Source organism: Phoenix dactylifera, chromosome 12, assembly GCF_051530095.1.
Source record: "Phoenix dactylifera cultivar Ajwa chromosome 12, Ajwa_hap1_PhDact_Kaust_v1.1, whole genome shotgun sequence".
NCBI classification, from domain to species: Eukaryota; Viridiplantae; Streptophyta; class Magnoliopsida; order Arecales; family Arecaceae; genus Phoenix; species Phoenix dactylifera.
Window position 1 is genome coordinate 6959181 of NC_143201.1, and position 25776 is coordinate 6984956.

General features: G+C 37.0%; 1 protein-coding gene and 1 non-coding gene across 2 annotated transcripts; both read right to left on the minus strand.

Moving 5' to 3' along the window:
* Positions 1–16559: 16559 nt before the first annotated feature.
* On the minus strand, positions 16560–25289 carry LOC103713645 (uncharacterized). Its single transcript, XM_088708284.2, has 3 exons — positions 25086–25289; positions 23976–24158; positions 16560–17047 (listed from the first exon to the last, which is right to left on the minus strand). The coding sequence occupies exons 2-3, from the start codon at positions 24135–24137 to the stop codon at positions 16880–16882; spliced, it is 330 nt and encodes a 109-aa protein (XP_088564410.2). The 5' UTR covers positions 24138–24158; positions 25086–25289; the 3' UTR covers positions 16560–16879.
* Positions 23591–23700, minus strand: LOC113463143 (small nucleolar RNA snoR97). The gene has a single exon (XR_003386888.2). It is a non-coding gene; the product is annotated as a small nucleolar RNA snoR97 (small nucleolar RNA).
* Positions 25290–25776: the final 487 nt, after the last annotated feature.

The following is a 25776-nucleotide window of genomic DNA, read 5'->3' on the forward strand; positions in this document are numbered from 1 at the left end:
TTAGAGCTTTACTTTTTCTTTGTAAACTCTTTCATTGTGGTGCTTGTTCTAGTCAAGGGACTTGGAACAAGGGAAAGGCGTCCCAAGCCTAAGTGAAATTGGGGGTTTTAGGGTTTGTTGTGAGCCCGGTGTAAAACAACGAGTTGGGTAGTGAACTCGCAAAACTACCGTACTGTAATCTTGGATTATAGTGGAAATTTCCAAAGGTGATTTGGGGAGTGGATGTAGGAGCAGTGGAAGCTCCGAACCACTATAAAACATTGTGTTTGCGATTGACCTTTCTTATTCCTCCTTCTTTACTTTAGTGCATATATTCGTGTGTTTTATTTTTAATTAGTCAAAAGCTTTTAAAACACCCAATTCACCCCCCTCTTGGGTGACCATCTCTGGGCAACACTAGTCATTGAAAGATCCATAGAACATTGTCATGATATATGTGATTAGCAAAATAAGACATACATACATATATACATATGTATATATGTAAATGCATGCATGCATGGATACATACATACATACATATATACACACACACACACACACATATATACATACCCACACACAAATATAGGATGAATTATGCTTCTTTCAAGAGAAAAGGGTATCTACACATCTAAAAATCAATAATAGGACACCTAAATGGGAGATCCACATCATTGATCATGATTTCTACACAAATCATGTGTTCTAATTGCATCTAACCAGTGTACCAAATGAGTACAAAAATATATAGCTAAAATGATATATGAGCATATTTTCCTATGATTTAAGAATTAAAATATTTTAATTTTTAATCTATATATATATATTAATATGTCTAGATCATGATCAACATAGTGAATTCTCAATTTAGATGCTTTGTCATATATTTTAGTAACTATCATAATGAAAATTGATTGGAAGAAGGAATAGACTCACTTTCTTTGAGTTTCTTAGTGCATCATAAAGAGAGTTTTCACATCTTATACTAATAAATTAATATAGTAGGTAGTACTCTATTATTGAAAATAGAAATGATATTGAGTCTACCCAAAATAGGGGAAGAAAATTAAGTAGTATGACCTATGTAATAACCCAAACCAACTATAACTTGACCTGCTTGAGCCCCATTCCCCTCTTTTCTAATTGGGCGTGCATGTTCCCTTAGAGATCCCCCTCGTATGCTCTCCTCAACTCTTTCTTATGTGAGCCCTCGCATGTTGTGATCTAATGATCTTGTACATACACATACACAAAACTATGCTCCTCTAGAGAGAAGAAAGTATATACTCCTTGTTGCCTAGCTATGCAACCCAAGAAGGGAGTGAATTGAGCTTCTAGAAAACTTAAATATAATGTAGCGGTGCATCCGATCAAATGGTCATGAAACATGAGGGGGCGCTATAACTGATCTATGCTGCAACCAACATAGAGATGCGAAGAAGCCTGACACGTGCCACACATTTGACCAAATAGCTAGAAAATAAGCGGTTGCTATAGATGTTTTGGCATCTTTTACTATGATTGATATGTGGCTGTGAAAAAACCGAACATACATCGCACGCAGGTCTCCTTTGGACCGTCCTTTAATGTGGAGGATAGATTTGCACTCTTGCATGATGAATGATGAGAGTACAAAAGTGAAATTTTCATATTATCTTAATTAGTATTATAGTTAATTTTTATTAATAAAATTAATTAATTAATGTTTTATTTGTGTTTGAGTGAAATTAATCCAAGAGACCCAGTAACTCTGGTTTGAGCCCAATTTCTGACGGTCCGAGCTCAACAAATCCTTAGCATCTCATCTGAGCCTTACGTTGCCCGTCATCCGCATGCAATCTATATCACTGCGTCCAGCTGATTCAGCCAGCATTAGTGCCTGCGTCATGAAGATCCCAGCATTTTTCAACCGACCGTGGCAGCATGCAACTGGATCATCCCCAAGCCGCGTCTCACACGTGGCTTCCATATCCCCTATTTCGAGAACAGAATCTACAATCAAAACGCTTCCAGCAACCATTCATCTTCAAAACTCCCAAACCGGCTCTTTCATCCGTGAAGCAACGTTCCAATGAACAGAGCAGGATTCATCCATGAGGAGCTTCCCAGCGATCGTGGCATCCAATTGTTTCATCTTCAAATTCCCAAACGGCAGCGAGGGAACTCCAAAGCCAGTCCTTCCGTCTCCCCCGTTTCTTTTCTTCTCAACAGTCATCTTCTTCCACAATTTCCAGCTGAAGAATCCCAAGCGATTCAACTTCATCCCGTATCTCAAGCAAACCGGATCATTCCAAGCTGCATTCAAATCCATGCGTTTCAGATGCTTCATCATCTCAACAGCCGAATCAAAACCTTCCCATGACCGAGTCCATCGCAAAGCACCCAGCAATCTCGGTTCGACTTCCATCGCGAAAACAGGGAGCAAATTAAACGGCCGGTTTGATCTTCATTGATTCCCAGCGTCTCTTGAGCTTTGGGAAAATTCTATAAAAGGGAGAGCCATCCGGTGGAAGGAGGAGGAGGAGGCGAGGGGAGATCACGGAACGGAAGGGAGAAAGCAGCCGGGAGAGCCATCCGGAGCATCTTCTCTTCCAATCTAGGCAGCCGACGGGAGAGAGGAGAAGAGGACAGCTAGAGGCCAAGGGAACCAGGAAGCTCCCTCTTCCGATCTACCTTCTCAGCCGAACAAGAGAAGGAGGAGAAGCAACGGGAGGAGAAAACCCAAAGAAAGAAAACAGAGCACCCTGTTTTCTTAAGAGGAGAAAGAAAAAAAAAAAAAGGATTTATGTTTATTTTATTTACTCTATACTAATCCTTTTTATAAAATTGCTTGCATCTCATATGGATAGCTAAATCTTCTCTAGCTAAGGCTAGGAAAAAGCCTAGCATTTTCTTCATGTATTTTCTTTAATCATCAATTGGATTTTAATGTTTTTTTGATTTGATTTATGGTGCAGTAGATTGATAGAAATTATTTCAAACTTATATATTTTCTTTGATTTGTTATTTCCCCCGGGTATAACAGATGCTTAGAAATCCCTGTAGTTTAAAATAGAATTACTGTAATACTGCCCATAAAACTAAATCTATTTAACTGAGATAATAGATGATTTTAAGAAAAGCATGATGAAGTGCTAGGCTGTATCCTGATGCCTTAGTTATATTTTGTCAATCCGAATATTATTTAGCCTTTAGTTTTTGTTCACTGTCAAATCCCTGTGGATTCGATCTCGGACTCACCGAGAATATTACTTTGCTACACCCTATACTTGGGGTATCCTACATTTAATTTCCCTTTTTAAAAGAGCAAGATTAAAATCGTAGCAAGTTTTTGGCGCCGTTGCCGGGGATTTGCAACGTGCGAACGAGAACAAGGCTGCAAATTTCAACTCTTTATTTCTAGTTCTTCAATTTTTCTTTATTTTTAACACAGCTATTTCAAATCTTTTCAGATTCAAGGGCGACACAAAGCAGGACCAGTAACGAGGAAGATCAAGATCACATTTTTGGATTCCCGGAGTGAACGAACTCCGGCTGTGAGTATTTAAATTAATTTTCCTGTTTTGCTCATACTAGTCCTATTTTTCCTAGATTAGAATTTTACTCTTGTTTTAAAAAATTAAAAAAATTATTATTAATTAAAATAATAAAATAATAAAAATAATAAATAAATAAAAAGAAAAAAAATTTAGCTAGTTTGCTTGATCAACTATTCAAATGCAATTTAATGTCATGACATAAAATGATAAAAATCTTCTTGATTGTTGCATATAGTATAAAGCATTTGCATAAAATAATCTAAGGGCTGAACCCATTAACAAAATAATGTCGAGATTTCATTACTCGTCCTTAGCCCAAAAATCATCCAAGTGCATAAATATCCTAAGCCTAATTAAAATCAACTAGACGTTGGCCCCTAAGGATAATCGAGCTCAATAGGACGAAGACCACTGAAAGTTGCACCAATTTCGCTCTATGACCCCGGTCGATGTCTAGGCAAGCTTTGTCCCTTTAAGTGATTAAAGGGAGACAGTTTCTGTTCGAGGAAAGTGGGTTTTAAGTGGGACCTTTGCTATACGCATCGTGACCCCTCCACTTACCTGGGAGCTTACCTGGTCGACTAGGTTATTAGACCGGATTGGAGGCTTAAGTGTACTCTTCAACCCAGTTAGGAGCTGTCTAGAATTTTTAGGAAAACCTTAGAAATTGTTGGGTGATGCATGTTTTAATTAAACTTTTGTTTTGCTATATTAGGGTGTTTGTGTAAAAAAAAAAATTAATAATAATAATAAAATAAAATAAAAAATAATAAAAAAAAACTTAGTATATGCGGTTGTGGCAAAGAGATAAAACGAATAGATTATTTCGAGTTGAATCAAAAGATAAAAATTTAATTATTCAAAATTCAAATAATCAAATGGAAGATAATGGTAGTAATCAGGGAGATAATGAATTTCAGGATGACTTACCTATTAGAACGCTTCGTGATTATCTACAACCCGCTAGGACCAGTACCCCATCCTGTATGGTTATTCCTACTGCTGCGGGAGCTTTTGACATGAAACCAGGAATAATCCAATTACTTCCAAAGTTTCACGGACTTGATTCTGAAAGTCCCTATTTGCATCTGAAAGAATTTGATGAAGTATGTTCAACACTTCATTTCAATGATGTCACTGAAGAGGTAGTTAAGCTTAAGTTATTTCCTTTTTCTTTAAAGGAAAAAGCTAAGTCATGGTTACACTCCTTAAGGCCTAGGACCATAGCTACCTGGCAAGAAATGACAAGAGAATTTTTAAAGAAATTCTTCCCAACACATAAAACAAACACACTTAGAAGAAATATCATGAACTTGCACAAAAAGATGGAGAAACATTTTTTCAGTGTTGGGAAAGATTTAAGGACCTTCTCCTTGCTTGCCCACATCATGGATACGAAATTTGGAGAATCATCAGTTTCTTTTATGATGGTTTGACCTCCAATATGAGACAATTTGTGGAAATGATGTGTAATGGTGAATTTATGAATAAGGAACCAGAGGAAGCCTGGGACTATTTTGATCTGTTGGCAGAAAATGCACAGGCCTGGGATACAACAGATAAGAACGAGAAACCTCAAAAATCGACTAATACTAAAGGAGGAATGTATCATGTTAAAGAAGAAAATGATGTAAATTTAAAGATTGCTAATCTAACTAGGAAGGTTGAAGCCATGGAATTAAGCAAAGCCAATATAGGAAAAGCACAAACTATTGTTGAAAGTATATGTGGAATTTGTGAGAGTAATGCACATGTAACCAAGGATTGTCCTACAATCCCTGCTTTTCAAGAAGTGTTGCATGATCAAGCAAATTTCACCAATACTTATAAAAGACCATTTCCTGAAACATATAATCCTAGTTGGCGAAACCATCCTAATTTTAGTTGGAGACATGGACCCACTGCCAATGAATCTCAAGGGAATTCCATACCCTATGTGCCACCCCATAAGAGATCTCTTGAGGATACTTTGCAGGCATTCATGCAAGGGCAGACCCAGATAAATCAGAATACCATGCAGTCACTTCAAGAACTTAAAAATTCTGTAGGTAGAATTGAGGCTCAACTCAATGTTAGGGAAAAAGGGACATTTCCAGCCCAACCTCAATCTAACCCAAAGGGTCAACATGAGGTCCATGAAGCAAGTTCATCCCAACCTAAATTTGAACAAGTTAAGTCTGTCACAACCCTTCGGAGTGGAAAAATAATTAACAAAGAAATTTCAACAAAAGATGACAAACCTAAAAAATCTATTGAAAAGAATGATGAAGATGATAATGAACAAAATGATCCAATACTGCATCACAAGATAGTTGCTCCATTTCCTCAGCGCTTGCTTGCAGCTAAAAAAGGAGTACCTGATCAAGAAATTCTGGAAATCTTTAAACAAGTAAAGATTAACATTCCTCTATTAGATGCCATTAAGCAGATTCCATCTTATGCAAAATTTTTAAAAGATCTTTGTACCATAAAGCGAAAGCGTTACGTACAAAAGAAAGCTTTTCTAACTGAACAGGTGAGTGCTATTCTCAAACACAACACCCCACCTAAATATAAAGATCCTGGTTGTCCTACCATATCTTGCATCATAGGAAACTTCAGGATACAACGAGCCCTTCTGGATTTAGGTGCTAGTGTTAACTTACTGCCCTATTCAGTTTATGAACAATTAGGACTTGGTGAACTAAAACCCACCAAGGTTACTCTCCAACTTGCCGATCGATCTATAAAGATACCAAGAGGAATAGTCGAGGATGTACTTGTCCAAGTTGATAAATTTTATTTTCCAGTCGACTTCATAGTATTAGATACCCAGCCTGTCATGAATTGTACCACTCCAATACCTGTCATTCTAGGCCGCCCATTTCTAGCTACTTCCAATGCTTTAATCAACTGTCGAAATGGAATAATGAAAATGTCATTCGGGAATATGACTATAGATTTTAATATATTTAACATTTGTAAACAACCCGATAATGACAATGAAAATGATGAAATTCATAGAGTTAATCTGATCGACTCCATTGTAGAAGATGTTCTTGTCCCATCTCTTTCTTCTGATCCTTTAGAAACATGCCTCACTCATTTCGGAAATACAGATATCAACCAAAACTTTAGAGAAATCAGTGCTATATTAGATTCAGCTCCTTTGTTGGATACAGATAGGTGAAAATCTCGTTTTGAAGAATTGCCCACACGCAACAATAGTCCTCTACCATCTAGTGTTCAAGCACCCAAACTTGAGCTAAAACCTTTACCATCTGAGCTAAAGTATGCATACCTTGGTCAAGAAGAGACCTTTCCTGTGATCATATCATCCCAACTCGAACAAAATCAGGAATTAAAATTATTAAAAATTCTCAAAGAGCATAAGGGAGCAATAGGGTGGACAATTGCTGATATCAAGGGAATTAGTCCCTCAATTTGCACTCATAGAATCCACTTAGAAGCTGATGCCAAACCTTCTCGTCAACCTCAACGTCGATTAAACCCAAACATGAAGGATGTGGTTAGAGCAGAAGTTCTGAAACTTCTGGATGCGGGTATGATCTACCCAATTTCAGATAGTAAATGGGTAAGTCCAACCCAAGTGGTCCCGAAAAAATCTGGTGTTACTGTAGTCAAAAATGCCAACAATGAATTAGTTCCAACTAGGGTCCCCACTAGTTGGCGTGTATGCATTGACTATAGGAAACTTAATTCTGTCACTAGGAAGGATCATTTTCCTCTACCTTTTATTGATCAAATTTTAGAAAGGTTAGCGGGTCATAAATATTATTGCTTCCTAGATGGCTATTCAGGTTACAACCAAATTGCAATTGATCCTGAAGATCAGGAAAAGACCACTTTTACATGTCCTTTTGGCACATTTGCTTACAAGAGAATGCCTTTTGGATTATGTAATGCTCCTGCAACCTTCCAAAGATGCATGCTCAGTATTTTTTCTGACATGGTTGAGCGTTTTTTGGAAGTCTTCATGGATGATTTTTCTATTTTCGGCTCCTCTTTTGAAAACTGTATAGACCATTTAAGGCTAGTCTTAATTCGGTGTGAGGAGAAGAATCTAATCTTAAACTGGGAAAAGTGCCATTTCATGGTAACTAGGGGAATTGTTCTCGGGCATGTCATTTCATCTGAAGGAATTGAAGTAGACAAGGCTAAAATTGATTTAATTGCTAACTTACCCAACCCAAAAACTATCAAAGATATACGCTCATTTTTGGGTCATGCAGGATTTTATAGGAGATTCATTAAAGATTTTAGCTCAATATCTAAACCCTTATGTAATCTCCTTCAAAAGGAAACCCAATTTGTGTGGTCTGAAGAATGTCAAAGAGCTTTTGATAAACTTAAAAGCTTGCTGACCTCTGCTCCCATCATGCAACCACCTGACTGGTCACTTCCTTTTGAAATTATGTGTGATGCTAGTGAATATGCAGTTGGGGTAGTTCTAGGGCAAAGAAAAGAAAGAAAGCCTTATGTTATTTACTATGCAAGTAAGACTTTAAATAGTGCACAAATGAATTACACCACTACGGAAAAAGAACTACTCGCCGTAGTATTTGCACTAGAAAAATTTAGGTCTTACTTGATTGGATCCAAAATCATTATCTACACTGACCATGCTGCCCTTAAGTACCTTCTTTCAAAAAAGGATGCTAAGGCGCGTTTGCTTAGGTGGATCCTTCTGCTCCAAGAATTTTTTCTAGAAATAAGAGATAAAAAGGGGGTAGAGAATGTAGTAGCTGATCACTTGTCCCGTCTCACTTTTCCAGATTCCTTAGACAATTCACCCATAAAAGACACTTTTTCTGATGAGCAACTGTTTGAGATCACATCTTCACCCTGGTTTGCAGACATTGCAAATTTTCTAGTCACAGGTGAACTACCAAGTCATTGGAATAAACAAGACAAAAGAAAATTTTTGACTGAAATAAAAAATTTTTTCTGGGATGATCCTTATCTTTTCAAATATTGCCCAGATCAAATTATTAGGAGATGTGTACCTAATGACGAATTTATTAGTGTCATTTCCTTTTGTCATTCTGAAGCTTGCGGTGGTCATTTCTCTTCTAAGAAAACGGCTGCAAAAATTTTACAGTGCGGTTTCTATTGGCCCACCTTGTTTAAAGATTTCCATAACTTTTGCAAAGCTTGCGAGCGTTGTCAAAAGTTAGGTGGGATAACTCGTAGGAATATGATGCCTCTCAACCCAATTTTAATTATTGAAATATTTGATTGTTGGGGAATAGATTTTATGGGCCCATTTCCTCCTTCATTCGGAAATTTGTACATTTTAGTAGCTGTAGATTATGTCTCCAAATGGATTGAGGCAATTCCTTGCAAACATAATGACCACAAAACTGTTCTAAAATTTTTAAAGGAAAACATTCTTTCCAGATTTGGAACACCTCGAGCCATCATCAGTGATGGGGGTTCACACTTCTGTAATAAGCCTTTTGAGGCTTTAATGCGAAAATATGGGATCACCCATAAAATCGCCACCCCTTATCATCCACAAACAAGTGGACAAGTTGAAGTATCAAATCGATCAATTAAGAATATTCTGGAAAAAACGGTTAACCCTAATCGCAAAGACTGGTCTTTGCGTTTAACTGATGCACTTTGGGCTTATCGTACTGCTTTTAAAACTCCGATTGGTATGTCTCCGTACCGTCTTATTTTTGGTAAACCGTGTCATTTGCCTGTGGAATTGGAGCATAGGGCATACTGGGCTATTAAGAGATTTAATTTTGATATGGATAAAGCTAGTTCACTACGCAAACTTCAACTTAATGAACTAGAGGAAATCAGGAATGAAGCATATGAGAATGCTCGAATTTATAAGCATAAAATGAAAGTCTTTCATGATAGAAATATTATAAGGAAAACATTTGAGCCTTCCCAGAAAGTTCTATTGTATAATTCAAGACTTCATTTATTTCCAGAAAAATTGAGATCTAGGTGGACTGGTCCATTTATAGTTAAAACTGTTTATCCGTATGGAACCGTTGAGATAGAGAATCCAAACACCGGTAATATTTTTAAAGTAAATGGCCAACGTTTGAAGTTATTTTTGGACAACTTTACCCCAGAAGTTGAATCGACCAATCTGGGAGATCCTGTTTATCAGGATTGATCTCTATATCTGCTAGAGATCCTCTGTTTGTACATAATTTTTCTTTCTTTCATATGACAATTGGTGAGCAACAGCAGTGTGCAGTCATTCTATCAGGTAAATTCTCACCTTCAGCCTTATTATACTTCATACAATCATATTTAATGCACTCATGTTGAAACATTGGGGACAATGTTGAATTTAAGTTGGGGGGAGAGATTACTATATTTTTCTATATATCATACCAATTGTCATATATTTCAAAAAAAAAAAAAAAATATTTAAACATATATGTTGTAGTCATTTAATTACCACTATATTTTTCAAAGAAATAAACATGTGCAGCTATTAAGGCAAGGAGCATATTATGACTTATCAGAGACCTATTACTAGATCCCCACATAGGTATTCAATGACAATAGGAAGGCCTCAGGAGTTCACTTGTTTTACCTACTTGTTTGTTGATCTTATTCGCAAGAGAAGTACGAGTGTCCTTGTCTTAAAGTTCATGATTTGGTTTTCACATAAAGATTGAGTTTGAAATTCCCGGCTAGATCGCCTGGGTGCCTTATGTTCTGACCTTGGTTGACCTATAGTCACAATACAGTCACGTTACATATGTATATATATATAAAAAAAAATTTAAAAAAAAAAAGAGAGAGAAATAATACTGTTTGTCTTCACTGAGTAACCGGGCCTCTTGCCTACAAAGCAGCGAGTGTTCGCGTAAAAAGGTGAAAATGACTGAAATAAGTGACTAGTCTGGCCTCGTGGCGTAGTCTGGTTCGAGTAATTAAGTCCGAGGGGTGTTTCACCTAATGCCTTGAGCCAACTGGATCAAGAGTCATTGACCCAAAGCTCGTTACATGGACCTTACTAGAGCCTAATGGAGTTGGACTGTTGTAGTCATTGTGTTAAAAAAAAAAAAAAGAAAAAAAAATAATAATAATAATATTTTAAACATGAGTGAGTTAGTTAAACTTAAACCAAGTGACATGTGGATGACTGGTTTGACTCCATTATTTTAGAACTCTGTGTACCTGGGATGTCTAGTTGGGATTGATAGCTTCATTTTTATATGCGAACCATTCTGGATAAATAACATGTGATATTCGGAAAATTTTGTGGATCGGGAGCTAACAAATGATAGTTAACACTTGTGAATTTGAGTAGTGCACCTAGAACTCAAGGGGTACCCAATTGTGGTGGAGGTATAGGTATTCTGAGACGTCACATTTACATTTGCCTTAAGGGTTGCTATGTTTTAAAGTATCTTCTAACTTAAAAACGATGTTTGTGGGTAACATCACTGCAAACCCTCACGAGACAACACTCGTCCACTAGGGTAACCTAGGGGTTTAACGGCTTGTTGCACGTGCTAAGTGCAATCGTAATGCTCTACGAAAGTGAGTATTTATTTTAATTCATGCATATTGATAAAATAAACAATACTTTTGCACCCTCATTTTATCATTTTCACACTAAATTGCTAGAGACTAGCAATAAGCTAGTTGGGGGGTGTGATGAGAGTACAAAAGTGAAATTTTCATATTATCTTAATTAGTATTATAGTTAATTTTTATTAATAAAATTAATTAATTAATGTTTTATTTGTGTTTGAGTGAAATTAATCCAAGAGACCCAGTAACTCTGGTTTGAGCCCAATTTCTGACGGTCCGAGCTCAACAAATCCTTAGCATCTCATCTGAGCTTTACGTTGCCCGTCATCCGCATGCAATCTATATCACTGCGTCCAGCTGATTCAGCCAGCATTAGTGCCTGCGTCATGAAGATCCCAGCATTTTTCAACCGACCGTGGCAGCATGCAACTGGATCATCCCCAAGCCGCGTCTCACACGTGGCTTCCATATCCCCTGTTTCGAGAACAGAATCTACAATCAAAACGCTTCCAGCAACCATTCATCTTCAAAACTCCCAAACCGGCTCTTTCATCCGTGAAGCAACGTTCCAATGAACAGAGCAGGATTCATCCATGAGGAGCTTCCCAGCGATCGTGGCATCCAATTGTTTCATCTTCAAATTCCCAAACGGCAGCGAGGGAACTCCAAAGCCAGTCCTTCCGTCTCCCCCGTTTCTTTTCTTCCCAACGGTCATCTTCTTCCACAATTTCCAGCTGAAGAATCCCAAGCGATTCAACTTCATCCCGTATCTCAAGCAAACCGGATCATTCCAAGCTGCATTCAAATCCATGCGTTTCAGATGCTTCATCATCTCAACAGCCGAATCAAAACCTTCCCATGACCGAGTCCATCGCAAAGCACCCAGCAATCTCGGTTCGACTTCCATCGCGAAAACAGGGAGCAAATTAAACGGCCGGTTTGATCTTCATTGATTCCCAGCGTCTCTTGAGCTTTGGGAAAATTCTATAAAAGGGAGAGCCATCCGGTGGAAGGAGGAGGAGGAGGCGAGGGGAGGTCACGGAACGGAAGGGAGAAAGCAGCCGGGAGAGCCATCCGGAGCATCTTCTCTTCCAATCTAGGCAGCCGACGGGAGAGAGGAGAAGAGGACAGCTAGAGGCCAAGGGAACCAGGAAGCTCCCTCTTCCGATCTACCTTCTCAGCCGAACAAGAGAAGGAGGAGAAGCAATGGGAGGAGAAAACCCAAAGAAAGAAAACAGAGCACCCTGTTTTCTTAAGAGGAGAAAGAAAAAAAAAAAAGGATTTATGTTTATTTTATTTACTCTATACTAATCCTTTTTATAAAATTGCTTGCATCTCATATGGATAGCTAAATCTTCTCTAGCTAAGGCTAGGGAAAAGCCTAGCATTTTCTTCATGTATTTTCTTTAATCATCAATTGGATTTTAATATTTTTTTGATTTGATTTATGGTGCAGTAGATTGATAGAAATTATTTCAAACTTATATATTTTCTTTGATTTGTTATTTCTTCCGGGTATAACAGATGCTTAGAAATCCCTGTAGTTTAAAATAGAATTACTGTAATACTGCCCATAAAACTAAATCTATTTAACTGAGATAATAGATGATTTTAAGAAAAGCATGATGAAGTGCTAGGCTGTATCCTGATGCCTTAGTTATATTTTGTCAATCCGAATATTATTTAGCCTTTAGTTTTTGTTCACTGTCAAATCCCTGTGGATTCGATCTCGGACTCACCGAGAATATTACTTTGCTACACCCTATACTTGGGGTATCCTACGTTTAATTTCCCTTTTTAAAAGAGCAAGATTAAAATCGTAGCAATGAAAGGTTTAGTACTTAATTTTCTAGTGAAATATCTAAATTTAGGTTAATAGTTACACCAATATTAACCATAAACTATTATGCATTTTGTATGGAATTGCAAATATATCTCTGTATTTCAAATTGCTACCATGTCAATCCTGTATTTTGTATATTGCTTAAATAGAACCAAAATCCGCCCAGTTTCCATCATCGCTTATTGGAAATGGATACATGCAGCTGATATGGAGGAACTTGTCTGATGCGGACTCAGTTGTATCTAAGTGCCAAAATACTCGCTAGATGTCAAAAGTTCCTACCAAAAACACCATCCTAGCCCCAACATAGTAGAAGATCTCTTGGGGAGACGACATGATTCCACCACAATCCCCACATCGACGGCCACGACACCAACTCTAGCTCCATCCCGAACACTTTTCAATGCAATGCCGCTAGCAGCACGAAGTCGAGCATGACGCACACCCTGCTTCCTACTAGCAAGAGGAAGTTGGTGAAGTTAGGCACCAGCATCACAGCTCACTGCCACCACTAGCAACCACCACGACCAAGCATAGTACCTCTTCTCGTAGAACCACCACTCCACCACTTGTACACAGGATCCGTCATCTCTGGAAATGTGAAGAAGAGGTTGATACAGAGCCCCAACTAGACCAGCACGGTGACAATGCCGATGTCCAAGCTGGTGGTGATGATGTCAGGGGTGTCATCGCCGAAGATGAAGTAGCCGAGTATGCTAGAGAGGCCATAAATGAGGGTGACGAAGGACATGGAGAGCCTATGGATCTTATCGAATTTGGCTTTGTCGGCGGCCTTGGCCTTAAGGAGGACCATGTCGATGCCCTCGAGGGTGTAGACGGCAATGCTGACACTATAGAGGAGAAGGAATGGGCCAGCGAAGGCATGGAGAGGTGGGGGGTGGGCAAGGAAGAAACGACATCCTCACAGAGGATGACGACCATGGTGTTGAGATCGACAATATCGGTAAAGATGTTAGGGAATGAGGAGGGTTGAGGGTTTTGATGGAGTTGAGGCCAAGCTAGAAGGGAAGCATGGCCTTGATGTAGATGGGTTTTTTTTTTGGGGGGGGGGGGGGGGGGGGGGTTGAGGAAATAGGAACGGATTATAGGGGTAACAACCTATGACCTCATCCACAAAAACTAGCTAGAAGATATTATTTGGATTTCTTGATCCTATATAAATACCCAAAATCTATCCAACGAATAATCAACGTAGGACTAAACACATGCCCGCATTGGTCTTCACAATAGGAAAGACGGTAGAAGTGGGTTAGGGTTTTGGAGACGAAGATGAACCGACGCAGAAGCCGGCCTGGCTGAGGATGATCATCATGTAAACGACGGTGAGGCCAGTGGAGCCAGCGATGGCAAGGCTAAGGTCATCCAAGGAGGCCATCTTAGAGAAGCCCTAGTTGTGTTCGAGGTTGTAATAGGTCTCGAAGAGTAAGAACATATAGTAAAAGGTGAGGGCAATGATGGCGACAAGGCGGGTGCCAGTGGCCCACCCAACGTGCATGAAGGTGTAGAAGAGGCCGAGGATGCCAGCACCAATGATTATGATGAAGATGTTTGTGAAGGTCTTGGTTTGAGAGGAGAGGTGGGCAAAAGAGGCGTGAGATAGGAGGAGAGGGCTCATCAGGTCCACCAGGCCATCGGAGGAGGAGCTCACCTTCTTGTTCTTCATGCTCCCAAAACCCATTGATTTCTATCATTCCAGCGAGGAGAGAGAGAGAGAGAGAGAGAGAGAGAGAGAAGAGGAGATAGGGCTACTCCTTTGGCAGAAATTTTTGGCACCTTGCATATATTTTGGCACCTAGACAATTAAATATGGCTCATGATCAACTCAAGTCTATATTAGACAACCTCATCCTCATCAACTACCCTACAAGGCACCTCGGGCGAGTCATGATGAAATTGGATAGATTTTAGAGCTATTTGAGCAATATGCAAAATGTAGAGTTGATATTGTAGCAGTTTGAAATATAGAAGAGCATTTGCAATTCTATTAAAAGAGGAGGGGGCATTGATATAAATTGATATATAATTTTTTTCGAAGATTTGCATATTTTAAGAGGTAAAACTTTAAAAAACATGCATTGTCACATGTCTAGCTTGGGTGGTTGGGTTGGGTTAGGGCATGACAATCTTAAAGGGTTTGATCGAAATTTAGCTAAATCATGAGAATTCCTAATTCTAGTATAAATATTATGGCTTGCAATAACTAACCTGTCCACCTAAGATATACCTAGGTTTGGATAAGGATTTCTAAGATTGTATTTGTGCCAGGTTTAGATTAGCCAAAACCAACTCGAATATAAATAGATCAAGCATGAGTTTGACCTTTTAACTCAATAGGTCATTATGTGCAAAATAAACCCTTAAAATCCATCCCCCAACTTCTAGAGTTGTGATAATTGTGTAGTAAGCCAACTCCTACCTAATAATGAATTCAAAAAATCAAAAAGCTTCATAATTAATATTAAGAATACATTAAAGTACTATATATTTTGGTTCTTCACTTTTAATTCCTTCTTCTTGCTTTGAGCCTACTTCGTCTTACCTTTTTTCTCTAATTTTTGTTTCTAAAAATGAAAACAGAAAAATCAAGTTGAAACCAGTATTATTGTTTCTTTCTTCTATATATAAAACTAAACTCATTATCTCTATGTAGGAACTCAATTTTATCATATTGAACTTTTTCTCGTTTTTTAAATATCCCTTTCACCACCTCCACTAGTATATTGCCACTATAGTTACCATTACCACTATTATCATGATTGCTACCGACTCAATATTACCATCACTTCTACTGTTATTATGACTATTTCTACGGTCACTGCCACCACTACCAGCATTGCCACAACCAAATATGAGAGAGAGGTAGGTTTTTATTTTCTTTGTACTTATAAAAATAAAAGTAAATTGACTATAATAAATATGTTTTTATTTTTAAAAGCTCAAAAGTAGATATAAAATCTTTATTTTCTAGTTTCTTAAATTAGAAAGGAAAAGTGATGCAAAATTCTTTCTTGATTTATTTTGATGTTTAACACTATTTCATTTTCATTTATTAAAACATATAATTGACAAGTGCTGAGTTAATTGGATTTATATAATAAATATGGATCCATATAAAATAAAAGGGGTGCTACTATAACTCAGAAAGATCACTTCAAAAATTACTCAGGTTTCTTGCACCAACCATTTCGCTTCATTTAATGGCACACTTCATAATACCAATTCCGAGAAATTAGAATACACCACACCGAGTGTCCTTTAAAATGATATTCTTGAGTTGCTTGACATTTTTTGCAAAAATAAATGTATTGGACATAAAAGTATTTTTTTCCTACCTGATTTTATAGTTAAGGGTTTTTCGAACCCAAATCTAACCTTGCCCATTGGCAGAACTCAAAATAATATTCGCACCAATGAAGACATTTTGAATTGTACGGCCTTGCTTGATAGAGTAGAATTGAAGAATAATCACACTATTGATTAGATGCCTCTGTAGAGGAGTTTGATATTGATGAGCGAAAACTGATCCATACAAATGATTCATACTGCATCATCTACGATTATTGTTACAAGCACCAACCCACAAACATGCATGTTTTACAAGCTAGTTGATGAAAAGTGTGTGTCCACTGGAAACAGCATGATCCTATAACCAATGATTCAGAAAGCTTCAGTAGCAATGGCTATAGTAATATGATACTTCGGAAAAGATAGTACCAATTAAAACAAACATAGTTAGATAATTACACATTAGGGCAACAAGAATTCACCATACTAAGACAAAATACGCAAAATAAAGATTTCATATTGCCAACATCCCCTTTATCAGGCAATTAAACCATCTCTGTATGAAGGATGTTATAGCATTGTGATGTCTTGATTTTGATCACCTGAATGACTGTGACTAGTAAATAAATATGATTCCAGTATGAACTATCGCCCATTGCAGCTAGATAGCTCCAAATCAAATCATGTAACATTAATCTTCCAGGATCAGCTGCTTCTCAACTTCATTAACATTTTCAGTCACAGATGATTCAGTTCCATGTATTGATTTATTGCTCCCTCGGCAGTGCAGCAACTGTCGCTGAAGGCTCTGGACAAGCATATTGAGTTGTCGAATGCTATTTTCTTGAGATAAGATTATCTGCAAGAAAAAAATAGTTCTGAAGTAAATGAAGGAAACATTAATAACCAAATAAAAAGGAAAAAGAAAAAAAGAAAATAAAAGAAAAGCAATCAATGCAGAATTAGCATGAATGAAGGTTCTATTTTGGACTTCTACCGTGCCAAGACAGCTAAAACAACAGCTTGAGTTTCAACATTGTGAATTCAAATTCTCAGTATAACAGACTTCAAATGTAAGCAACATAATTTCACCCAGAGGCAGATTGTTCATCTAAATTTTTCTAAGATTACCGATGGTTTATCTACTTAAAAAAGTCAAGATCACTTGACTTGAGCTCTTTCCAAGTTAAATCGGAGAATAAAAAAGCATACACAAGCATGTTCCTATCCTAAGTTGCAAGCTACATTCTGCACATGCAAGACCTCATCTTCAGGTAACATAGGTACTTAATAGCAGAAAGCTAACTATATAATGTGATACAAACAGGAAGGTCCTTTACAGATCAACCTATAAGCACGAATCAGGATAAAAGAATCGATAACCCTCAGTATTGAACTTAAGAAGTCAGGCTCATCCACTTGGATTTCATGTCATATTAGGTCGCAAATATGCAGCAAGAGAACCTCGTTCAACTTGGAAGGTTTTGGCCTCACTAGACAACACAGTAGACAATAACAAAGGGAAGCCAAATGGGCTGCAAGTTGCTTAAAAAGAAATTTGGTTTAGAGTTTATCTAAAGTCAAACAGTAGGATTGCACATGACTGAGAGTGAGGTAAAGAATCTGAAAGTTGAACTCATCCACCCTGAACTAATCTATTACAAACAGAAATGTGAGCAAGAAACATAAACTCTGTGATCATTTTATTAAATTTTTTTAAAAAGATTTAAAAATTTTAAATGGGCCATCCAAATTGAAGATTCATGCCATTAAAGAAGATCTATACCATAAAAATTGCCTAAAAATCAAAATTTATGTTTATTATCTAATCTATGCACCAAGTGACTACAAAATGAACAAGTTTAGTTGCGCCTACTTGATGCTTAGGTTAGAAAGCACCAAAATATATGAATTTTGGTTTCTATGAAAATTTTATAACATGGATCATCTTCAATGGTTTGGATCTTTAATTTGGATGTTGATCATTGATTTTTAATTGTTAAATATTTTTCCAAAGATTTAAATTAAGTGTACAGTGTCCAACTATATTTATCTACCTATCTACACCAAAAAAAAAATGCCTAAAAATCAAAACTCGTGCATTTTAATGTCAGTAATCTATGCATCAAGTAACTACAAAAATTAATGGTATCAGTTGCACCTACTTGATTGCTTAGGTTGGAAACTAGCAAACACATAATTTTAGTTTATACGCGAACTTTATAGCTTAGATCATCTTCAATGGTTTGGATCTTTAATTTGAATGGTCAATTATGGATTTTGAATTGTCAATCCTTTTCCAAAGACTTAAAATAAAGTGTGCAGTCCAATAGTTGGAAATTTGTGACTATGCCATTCATTCAAAGTCATGAATCTATATATATGGCAACATAAACTCCTTTACTCTCAAGAATTGTTTTGATAAAAGCTAAGTCACTTAAGAGACTTTTCTAAGCATTAACTTCTCTACTATTTACAAATGATCATGTTCGAAAGAAGTTGCATATTTTTGAGTTAGACAATCCTAAGACTGAAAATATACAATGGATGAAGAATTGATACAAAGAATGAGCTTAAACACTAAAGGGATTAGTAGTTCAAAGCTTCAAAATTTAGCAGAACAGTTGACACCACAACTGTATCCTTTGCTACCTTTTTATATTACAATTTGTTAGTGTAGCAACCAAGCAATTATACAAGAGCCAAACCCAAGGCCAAAGTATTTTTGTAACTTCAAATATACCATTCATTGATATTGTGAGCTTACAAAACATGCTATGTAGATGCGGATAAAACTTATTATTGATCTCTATTAACTAATTACGGATCAATCTTGAACATATCCCATGGGCTCGATATCTGTTTGACCCAAGCATTTGAAAGTGAGAAAAACAACCAGTTAACCAAAGCTTTCGCTTCGTTGGTCTTTCTTGACAAAATCCAGATCTTTTGCTATGAGAATTTTTAAAATATATCTTCTAGAGTTGGCTGTTCTGTGAGTATATAGATTATTGTGTTTATGTGTTAGGGAATAGATTTGATTTGGTAAGAGTACAATTGTTTGTTGTCTTACCATGCGATCACCTTCTTTAAAAAGGAACAGTCTGTTGTGTATTAATATGATAAGTTATAGGGATCTAGTGAAAAGAGGAAACATATTCTGAGTCTCTGTTTCCTATTTAGGGGCCATATGAGATTCCACCAAGGCATTCTGCAAGGCCACATCTGCAACTTCCTCCTTCTGAAGGTAGTGAGACAGTCTTACCCCTCATCTCATGCCTTCTCTAGCCTCGCTGGTGGCAGTCAGTCACCTAACGGTCCCCTAGAATCGTTTTGCATGAATTATGTTGCAATGTCATTTGCATTCGGCTCTGAGATGGAGTATTATTCCTTCCAACCCCAGTTTTGGCCTCCCAACAACTTACCAATCCTCACTATTTGTCACTGGCACCAGCATGATTGCATTTTTCCAACTAGGATGGATAACTCAAGTTGCCACAAGCTCCACCTAATTGAGTGATAAATCGAGTTATGCTAGCATTACCATACCATATATTTTTTTAATCAAAATATGTTTTGGTCCCATGACCAGATATTCCATTAGCTTCAAGGTCATTGAATACTTGATAGGAAACTCGATCAACATTTTCTCCCCTGTATCTTCTATCTCCCTTCCTATTAATATTCTAACTCATTCTCATCCTCTATTCTTTGCTTAGACAACAGGTGATCAATATGACTTAATGGTGTGGTTAATTTGAGTTCTTTTTCTGTTTGACTGTCTTTCCCCTCCAATGGTACTTGAACTTCACTCAAAGTACTAGGTAAAAGCCACCATTGCCATCAAACTTAATATTGTGCAAGAATCATTTCTTTGCTACCCTACTACAAGATGAAGATATCATAATATAAGAGTCCATTTGGCATTAATTTTAATTTTTGTCTATTTGTAAAAACAAAATCACAGAAATCGAGACAAGAAACATGTTTGGTGCTATTGCTTTTACTTTCTATTTTCTAAAAATCATTTTCATTAGTTCTAGAAAGAAAGAAAGAAATATTTACATCCAATATTTCAAAAATAAGAAATTTATGTTTTACCACCACCAACATCGCCTCAACCATTGTTCCCTCCACCACAAACATTTTTGTCACTTGCTGCCTCCATCAGCACCACCACCCCCACCACCTTCACCACACCGCTAATGATGCCACCACCAAGTTAGCTACACTACCACCTCCTCAACCACACCACAATTGCCATTACTGCCACCGCCGCCACCATAGTTGTTGTCATTGCCACCACCAACCCTGATGCCCCCGTTACACTGTTGCCGCCACTGCTTTTATTACCACCATTGTTGCTATTTCCACCACATCACTAAGACCCCACCACCACTACCGTCATTGTTGACGCCATCATCAACACCTCTCCCACCACCCCTGCCAACACTACGATTACCTCTACTGCCACTACTATCACCTCCACTACTATCATCATGTTTATTTTTTTAAAAAAATAATTAATTATATCAAACATTTTTTATCTTTAAAATTTTGAAAAATATAAATGGAGTTTCTTTTTGTTGTTGTTTTTGAAAAAAATGAATGTGATGCCAAAAGGCAGCTATCTAATTTGCTTTTCCCTAAGGACAGGATTTGAAAGATACTTTGTTGACTTCCGCTACACATCTACAAATGCATGCATATTGGTGTGAATTGAAGCATGTTCTAATTGTGAAGCACAAATTCACTTTTCTTGTGGATTAATATTTTCTATTGCATATATTTGATGTTTCTTTCTAGATAAAACTAAAATATGCTCCATTTACCTCTCAGCTTATTGCATTCTGAACTTGTTAAGCTACCATCGTAATCCATGATTAATGTACATGTACGTGGCTTATCAAAAGCAATGGGGTTCTAAATCAACATGCTCTAGAGTATGCCTTTGATCTAATTAACCAAATCATAAGCTCTCCTTGCATGGCAAATAACTCTAGGACAAGTCCAAAGTCCTGCAATAATCCGACAACTTAACTTTGATGGAATGCTCCCCTAGTAAAAAAAACCTTGTAAATAAAATAAGTCAGGGTGTCAAAGTAGCTTTCCAATGCTTTAAATAGAAAGACTCTTTAAGAAATGCATTCTTCATATTCTATATAATATGCTAATGCTTTCTTATGTTACCACTTTCCCTTGACACCCTCACTCAACAAGGAACCAAGCAATCACACCACATGATTATCCTTTTTTATTATTAATTTGTAATTAAGGGTGCCAATGCCAACACATTGTCAATGTTGTCTGGGCTAATGAAACAATAAACTTGGCACAATTTGCACCATAATGTTTTCCTTACAACTTTGGAGAAAAGCTTCTCAGATTTGGATGTTACATAAATAAATTATAATGTCTTACTTCTGATAAAAGTGTTAAATGTTCCTTGTGAATATGATGGAACCTATCGATATTGTAAAATTAGTAGTTTCAACTAATTGATTTTCTTCAATACTAGATGTTAAAATATAACTAAATTACTTAATGAAATATTATTCATGATATTTATTATGCATAAGTTGGTTAGTTGTTTATGTGGACATAATCTTCTCCACAAACAATCTAGCCTCTGTACACTGCTCAAGTATAACATACATACATGGCTGCATGGATGTTTCACATTTTATGATTACAACACTATAAGGCGGGAGAGTAGCATTGCACCCATCCCTTGTAGGCATCTTCACATTCATTCATGCGGACAGATCGCATCACAAGGAATACATTGGTGCTAGCAGGTCAACTCATAGAGCTGATGCTATCCTTGTACAGCACCTTCAGATTGAATACATCTTATGACATCCGATGCATCATGGCAAGAGGAGAGATGTGGGGATAAGGTGGCAAATTTCAATGAAGAAGTCAAAGCTAAAAGTGAGCAAACCGAGTAATCATTTTGAAGTCCTATGGGGCAAGTTGCACCTCTACCATCTCGCCAAAAGAGATGGGCGGGGCTGGGGATTGACGTGCAAATGAGCCATCAGCACCATCCTCAACATCATTGGGTAAAAGATGACTATAACATGAATATTCAAATGTTCTAATATGAGTCTGGTGTGTCCATTACTGTGTCCAGAATCTCATGTATCGAAACAAGTCTTTGACTACAAATTAAAATGCATTTGGAGATGTGCAAGATTGTGTCATTTCCACTGTACAAGGATATGTTGGTCAACTGCATCTGACCAGTGCTAGCATTTCTTTGGTCATGCCTTTGTCATGTATATGCGGTTAATAACTTCGAACACAAGGGCAATTTGTAGATGGTGTGCAAACAAATGATACTTCTCTAAGCTTTATATAATCCATAACCCACCTAGAGACTTCCTTAAACAATGTCCAATGTACAACTCTGTTACTTGAACAATGATAATGGACTAGCTTGGTTTGCAACTTAGAAGGTGATTGGCAATTACTGCAACCCTAGAGCGACGCAATGAGGATACACTAACAGCCACCTAGCAGGACATGCTCTAAACATGCAATTACTGCTTTCACATGATGGCATGCTAAGCTCAATTCTGTAAGTTATAATAGCATGGTATGGGATTGCTATGCCACATAATGTTTTCTAACCATAAAAGTACTCTCAGCTTACTTATAATGGGCCTAGGTTACCAACTTACAATATTTGAGTCCAAATAGGATTCCCTCAATGTAAAACTCCATTGTATCCACACAAAAAAAGATAAAAAATCACTAAAATACTAACTTATTCCATCCTACATAAAAGACCATTAAAATCTTTCCAAATCAACCTAATGACTTTTAAACTTTTCTGAACTAACCTAGACGTAAAATAGGACCTTAGATGATAATTCCAGTCATAATAGGACTCAAAAATCCACTAGAAAAAACAGTTCTGAGAATTAGCTGGAAAATTTGATAAAAACAAGAAAAACTTCACCTAGTCCTGACACTCCACAAAACTATAAATTTAAATAAATCTAATTTGGACATAAACTACACAAAATAGCACTCATGAATGAGTGGAACAGATGAATCAAAAACTAGAAAAAATTCTCCAAAACTGAGAAAAAGCTTGTGCTGATTACAGACTAAGCCCAAATATGAATTGTTGTAGCCCCCATGCTCCCCAAGTATAAGTTCAAGACAAAACCTTAGATAACAGTATAAATATTCTCATTATTGTTAAATAACGTTTTAACTAGTGATCTTTTATAGGTACTCAAATTTGGAATGCAAGGAATGACCCAACCATCCAACTTGAAAACAATGTTTGTGAATAACGTTTGGACAAATAAATAAAGCATCGACAAGCTCAATATAATGTATTATCACAACCAAAACACTATCCATAACAATGCATGTAAGATGAAAGATATCTTGTGTTGCTATTCAACTCCAGTCTCTATTTGGTTAGCAGAGACGAAGGTGATGACAACACCAACTGTATGAGTTCTCTTTTGACGTCCAATGCCACCTTGAAAATTTTAGCAAGAGGACACTTAAAAACTCAAAAACAATGTATGCCAAGACAGTCCAATAATACATAAATGAGAACTGACAAAAGATAAGACATGATCCATATGACGTAAATGCAATGGATAAGTATGTTTGGTACATCTACTACAATTTAATTTTAAAACTGCTGCCAAATGACTAAAGAATTTGAACTTATTTTGATGGATCAAAATTTAACAGTACCTATCCAAAAGATGCAGCTCAAGAAACTATCATCACAATTGATATGGCAGGAGAGTTACCTTTTCTTTAACAAGTTCTTCCTTATCCAACATATGTTGCTTCCTTTGAGAGATTGATGGATTTGCTTCAACTTCACTCAAGATTTGTTGCTTCCACTCAAAATGAGACGTTATGATAAGTAACAAGAGTAGGAAAAAAAGCACCATAGGTCTGGACATCATTGTAGGAAGTTGTCAGTGGATCTGTAACAAGCGAATACCAAGAGCACTGTTATAACTTAGTCCATAACAAATTAAAGTTAACTCTAATTATCATTTAAGGGAAATGAAAAGGGATGTAGTTGGGGGAGGTGGGGGGAGGGGGGTCGAAATTTCAGCTCATTTAGCCAAAAGGCCTTTTGGGTCATTCACCTACAATTTCAGAATTTTGAACCAGATATGGCCAGGGCCATGAATGCTAACAAAGAGGTGATCATCCAACAGTAGCAATCGAAACATTCCAAAGAGAACTCTGAAGTGTAGATCACATTAAGTTCCCCTAGATATTTCTCCAAAATTATCAGTTAATATCTATCAAGATCAATAATCAAACCAACTCAACAAGTTGCATAATTTCATCCAATGGCTTTTACAAGTGCTATAAACTGGGCCAGGCTTCGGTTACTCGACAGTAATTTATTCAGTTTAGTCATATTACAATTATCAGAGCAAGATTTCAATTTCTCCAGCACGAAAACCTAGAAAGTTAGAAAAAAAATATTGAAATATAAAAGAAGACAACTCAGAAGAGGATTCTCCACTTGGCACGAATACACATTCAAGAAAGATCTCATTCTCCAATTTCCAGTGATCAACCGAGCAACTAGGCTCGGTTATAGCAATCACTCACGCCTTTAATCGCCAATCCTCAAAGGGAAGATTCAAGATCCCATTTTTTTTGGCTAAAGCGAACAAAATAAAAAAGAAAAGAACCCAGCTTCGAACAAATACTTCTCATCCATCAAACATTCATGTAATAAGAGACCTTAAACTAGAATTTTTTTCCCCAGGAATCCTCTTAAAACCAATAAAAAATCCGGAAGCCGATCCAAGACACATCATTCAGTTTCAGAGTGGAAAGAATTGGAGAGGACATCAATCGAGGGAGCGCAAGAGGACAAGAAAACTCACCGGGAGCCCCATTTGACGGCAGATTACTCCAATAAATTCGGGGATCTAGAGAAGAACGACGGCTTCTGTAGACTTCGCCTGCGCTCGCGCCTTGCTGCTTTGCCTTGCGACGGAGAGACTTAGAGTTTCCGAAGGCAAGAGGCCCTGCTGCTGGCCATGGTTTTTGTCGGTGAGGGCTGGGTTTTGGTTTTGACCGGATCGCCATGTCGATTCCAGGGGCTTCTTTTTGTGCTTTTCCACCCAACTGCAGCAAACGCGGTTTAGACTTGGCCAAAGGTATGTCCGCCAATTGACTTTGACATGCACAGGTGACGCTGCACGTGCGGTAAAATTTTCCATAATTTCCGCATATGATCAATATATATATATAATCTAAATTAATATTAATTATAATAAAATATTTTTTTTCACCCTTCACTTTAGATTTGCCTAAAAATATAAGATAAAATTAAATTCATAATTCTGGTATTGGTGACAACAAGGAGCTTAAATTCCTTAATAACATTGAAAAGCATGGTTATTCACTAGTTTAGAAGGTCAAAAGAGCTTGATGAATAAAGAAATAGAATGAATATAATAAGTTTTATGATTAATGAAAAATTAAGTGAGAGCGTATTGAAGAATTTTTCTATTAGTGATGTCTATTTTTTATTATTATTATTTTTTTAAAAGGCTGAAACTTATCTAAACT

What these genes read in the sequence shown, in the direction of transcription:
- LOC103713645 (XM_088708284.2), bottom strand. Translation starts at nt 24,137, where the DNA reads ATGATGTCCAGACCTATGGTGCTTTTTTTCCTACTCTTGTTACTTATC. An exon ending in AAGAACTTGTTAAAGAAAAG is followed by an intron (nt 17,048 to 23,975) that starts GTAACTCTCCTG and finishes TTTTTCTTGCAG; the next exon opens with ATAATCTTATCTCAAGAAAA.